Raw genomic sequence first — 4067 nt, 5'->3', positions numbered from 1 at the left:
TTCTGTACGTGACGTGATTGTCACCGTGAGTCCATCACTGCCAGCGTCCTGTTCTGTACGTGACGTGATTGTCACCGTGAGTCCATCACTGCCAGGCCACAGGTAAGATGTACTGTGCTGTCCACTTGCAGCCATGTGGCATCTGACAGGATGCAAGAAGCAGCAGGGAGGTGCCTGTCCAAGAGCTCTGACAACTTTATGTGTAATCAGTCACTCAAGTTATCGAGAAAATGGCTACTGTGGAGAGATTCAGGCATCTGGGTCAGTTGTGAAACCAAATCCAAAGCACTTTTCTCAGACAGATGTATCAAACTACTGAGAAATTGCTCGTGAGACTTTGTCCAGCTCAGAAGCATGAGTGCAAAGGATGGCAGAGCAATGTCTCCTACCACTGGCCTTTCGGAGCAGGCATGGAGGCCGCGCTGGGCCCGCACAGGAGGGGCTGCCCCTCCAGCTCCTGCCCACCAATAGGGACCATTGGAGACACTGGCATACACCACAGTCTCGCTTCCCTCTTCCCACCTCTCTCCCTCCCACATATACAAACACAAAACCAACTACCATGGTACTCTGACTCACATCAATCCCCATGTCTAGGATCTCTCTCTCTCTCTTTCTCTCTCTCTCTCTCTCTCACACACACTCAGCAGCCAGTTGAGATCCTCAGGCAAACCAGGGGCTGGGGATTCTGATGTGGAACCTGGAAAGACACCTGATGTCCAACAGCTCTGGGGCCTGACGGTCAGGCTGGGTCCTGTGTGCGGTCACGTGTGTGCTCTCATCTGACACCTCCTGTCCCATGGGGTCTAGGGAAGGTAAGTCTTCACTATGGAGAAGAATTGAAGACCTGGGGAGTCGCAGGCAAGACCCATGTTCTAGCACTCTTGCACATGCACACATCTCTCCGTGGACACCCCAGGCTGCACACGTCTCTCAGTGGACACACCCGTGCTTCGGCCAGGAAGCACTGGTGACCACAGTGCGTCTCACCAAAGGCCAACAGCAGAAAGAGATGAGAGATGCCTTCTCAGTCCTCCTGAAGCACAGCAGAAAGGCAGAGTGCTTCCAGTGGTAACACTGGCTCAGGAGCACCCACACCCCAAGTCAAATGTGCCAGAGCACCTTCAGCACCACATGACCAGGCCTCCTCCCTCAGCCTCCCTGCAGCCGACAGCCTACCCTGAGGTGGCTCTGCCAGTCAGGAAGGCTCCTGTGGGCCAAACGCCCGCCGCAGTGTGGACAGTGGCCGGCCGTCCTCATCCAGAGGCAGGGGCGGGCAGAGGACAGGAAGGTGAGCTATCGCTGAGCAGATGTAAGTGTGTCAGAAGAGGACCACGGACAGCAACAGCAAGAGGGAAGAGCAAAGCAAAGCAGACCCCAGAAGATCTCAGGGCAGCGACATGACATCAACCTGTCCAACAAGATGCACAAGAATGGCTGGGAGCTAACGACAGATGGGGCTGTGCTCAGAGCCAACACCAAGACAGAACAGAAGCTTCTCCAAGACCCACACTGCACTTTGTACTGGTGAAGGCCGGAGCCCCAAGGAGAGGAGCAGGAGGTGGCAGGGAAGATCCCCTTGAAACAGAGCATGACACTGGTGGAAATGGCTGTCTAGAATTCTGCTCTATAGGAAAGTGTAAAGGGAAAAATGATAACCAAGTGGCAGACATGCTTGCAATCCTCCCAGCTCAACCTCTTTAGAAAGTAGATCTATCTGTAATCCACAGAAAGCACTTACCCAGAACCTCCATGAAGAAGAAGGCTACAAACGGCAGACACTGAAAAGAGATTTCCTTTTGTGGAATTATTAAACAGCACCATGCACACGGTGTCCAGGCCCGCAGGGGCCAGCACCATGAACACGGCGTCCAGGTCCTGTGCACACGGCGTCCAGGTCCCGTGCACACGGCGTCCAGGTCCCGTGCACACGGCGTCCAGGTCCGGTGCACACGGTGTCCAGGTCTTGTGCACACGGTGTCCAGGTCCCTGCACATGATGTCCAGGCCTGCAGGGGCCAGCACCACGCCCTACACACATGGCATTTGGGCCCACAGAGTGCAGAGCCATGCACAACATGCATTTCCTGTCCCCTCCAGCTGTGTGCAGTGCTAACATACCTCACAGCACGTGTTTATGGTACCTAGCAAACATGGGCAACTTGGAGCTATCAAGGCCTTTGCCCGATGTGTCTGCCATAGAGACACTGGCTGTCAGGGTCCCAGACATTTCTGTCTCTAAGGAGGTACACTCGGCTCTCGGAGGTGCCTGACCTCCAGGACTTCTGTAACATACATCTTCCCAGCACAGTGGGGGAGGGCCTGAGAAGGCTCCACTGCGGCCTTAATGCACGTAGTCCACGTGCACACTGAGATGATATTTTCTTTTCCTTCATTCTTTCTCGTTTAACAGGAGTGCAGCAGAGAGGGTGGGGGAGGTGGGGGCTAGCAGAGGGGGCACTCAGCACACAAGCTGAGAACTAGTTGTCCAGGAGACTGCGGCCCTGCCACAGACCCTGCAGCAGCATGCACCCACCCACCCCAATCAGCCCGTGGACCAGGAGAAGCCACTGGTGCAGACAGACTGCCAGTTCACAGTCTGAGTTAGCCGCTTCACCTCTATTGCTTATCTCAAAGCTCCCAGTGGCACATCATAAACCTGCACTCACAAGCAGGGACAAGCCAATTGCTAGGATGGGCAACTTGGTTCTCTTCTTACATACATGTTGGACTCAGATCCCGGTAATCCACACAGAGTTTGATAGCTCTCCTCTAAGTCATTTCCCACTTCACAGTGTTCTACCTCACATCCTTTTGAAGTAAATCTATTTGAAAACTAAATGGCCAGTTGCTAGTAATGACAATTACTTATTTGTCGTGAGGAAAACATTTCACACATGGTGTGTGTGTGTGTGTGTGTGTGTGTGTGTGTGTGAGTGTGAGCACGTGCACTGAGGCTGGAACTCAGGGCCTCTTGTCTGGCTTTGTCCTCTGCCAATGAGCCATACCTCTACATCGAGATTTTTGCTGGTTAACTGGAAATACTGGCACCCGGCTTACATATCAAATTTTTAAACAAAGCAATTTATTGAAATAAAAATTAACTTTTAGCCTTAAGTTGTATTAAGCTTCCTTAACTTTCTTTTTTTTTGCTGGGCACTGGTGGCTCACACCTGTAATCCTAGCTACTGAGGAGGCTGAGATCTGAGGATCACGGTTCAAAGCCAGTCCGGGCAGGAAAGTCCGTGAGACTCTTATGGCCAATAAGCCACCAGAAAACTGGAAGTGGTGCTGTGGCTCAAGTGGTAGAACACTAACCTTGAGCTGAAGAGCTGAGGGACAGCACCAGGTACAGAGTTCAAATCCCACAACAGATAAATAAATAAATAAATAAATGTTTTAACCTCTGGCTGGGCTCCTTGGTGGCTCAGGTCTGCAATCCTAGCTACTCAAGAGACTGAGATCTGAGAATCAATATTTTAAGATAGCTTGGGCAAGAAAGTATGTAAGACTCTTACCTCCAACTGAGCACCAAAAAAATCCAGATCAAAGGTCAAGTGGTAGAGCTAGTCTTGAGCAAAAAAGTTTAGGGACAGTGCCCAGGGCTGAGTTCAAGCCCCAGTACTAGCACCAAATACAACAAAAAATAGACCAAAAAAATGACTTAATACTCAATTTATGCAACCAATATATATTATAACCCTCACAAAATCTTCTATGCCTCATAAAAACAAAGATATAGTAATTTGGAATTACTAATACAATCTAAAATCTAAAGCCATAGCCTGCCTGCCTACTACAAATGATGAACACACCTGAAAGAGCGCACAGTCATCCTTGTACAGATACTCCTTTGTTCACAGGCATCCGGGAGGATTGTCGCATAAGGACATTAACTGCTCTGCATCGACCACACTCACCACAGCCATGGAGCAATAAGTCCACTTTAATTGCCAATTCACTGTGCTAACCCTCCTGTAAACTAGGCTGGAGAGGTCTCAACAAGAGAGCCCCTGTAAACTACTTAAAATGTTGAAGGTGCTTAAAATGCCTCTTTTTTTTTTCCTT

At 50.4% G+C, this 4067-nt stretch overlaps 1 protein-coding gene across 1 annotated transcript in view; it reads right to left on the bottom strand.

The window, feature by feature from the left end:
- The window catches only part of Tdrp (testis development related protein), a 9761-nt gene extending 7532 nt beyond the window's left edge, over positions 1-2229 (bottom strand). Inside the window, exons 1-2 of the mRNA XM_013024219.1 lie at positions 2144-2229; positions 1822-2008 (exon numbers count right to left, since the gene is read on the bottom strand). Of these exons, the coding sequence (XP_012879673.1) occupies positions 1822-2008; positions 2144-2229 (273 nt within the window). The remainder of the gene's footprint in view (positions 1-1821; positions 2009-2143) is intronic.
- Between the last annotated feature and the right edge of the window lie 1838 nt (positions 2230-4067).

Source organism: Dipodomys ordii, unplaced genomic scaffold (assembly GCF_000151885.1).
Source record: "Dipodomys ordii isolate 6190 unplaced genomic scaffold, Dord_2.0 Scaffold74, whole genome shotgun sequence".
In the NCBI taxonomy this organism is placed as follows: Eukaryota; Metazoa; Chordata; class Mammalia; order Rodentia; family Heteromyidae; genus Dipodomys; species Dipodomys ordii.
This window is presented reverse-complemented; position numbering and strand designations above follow the sequence as displayed.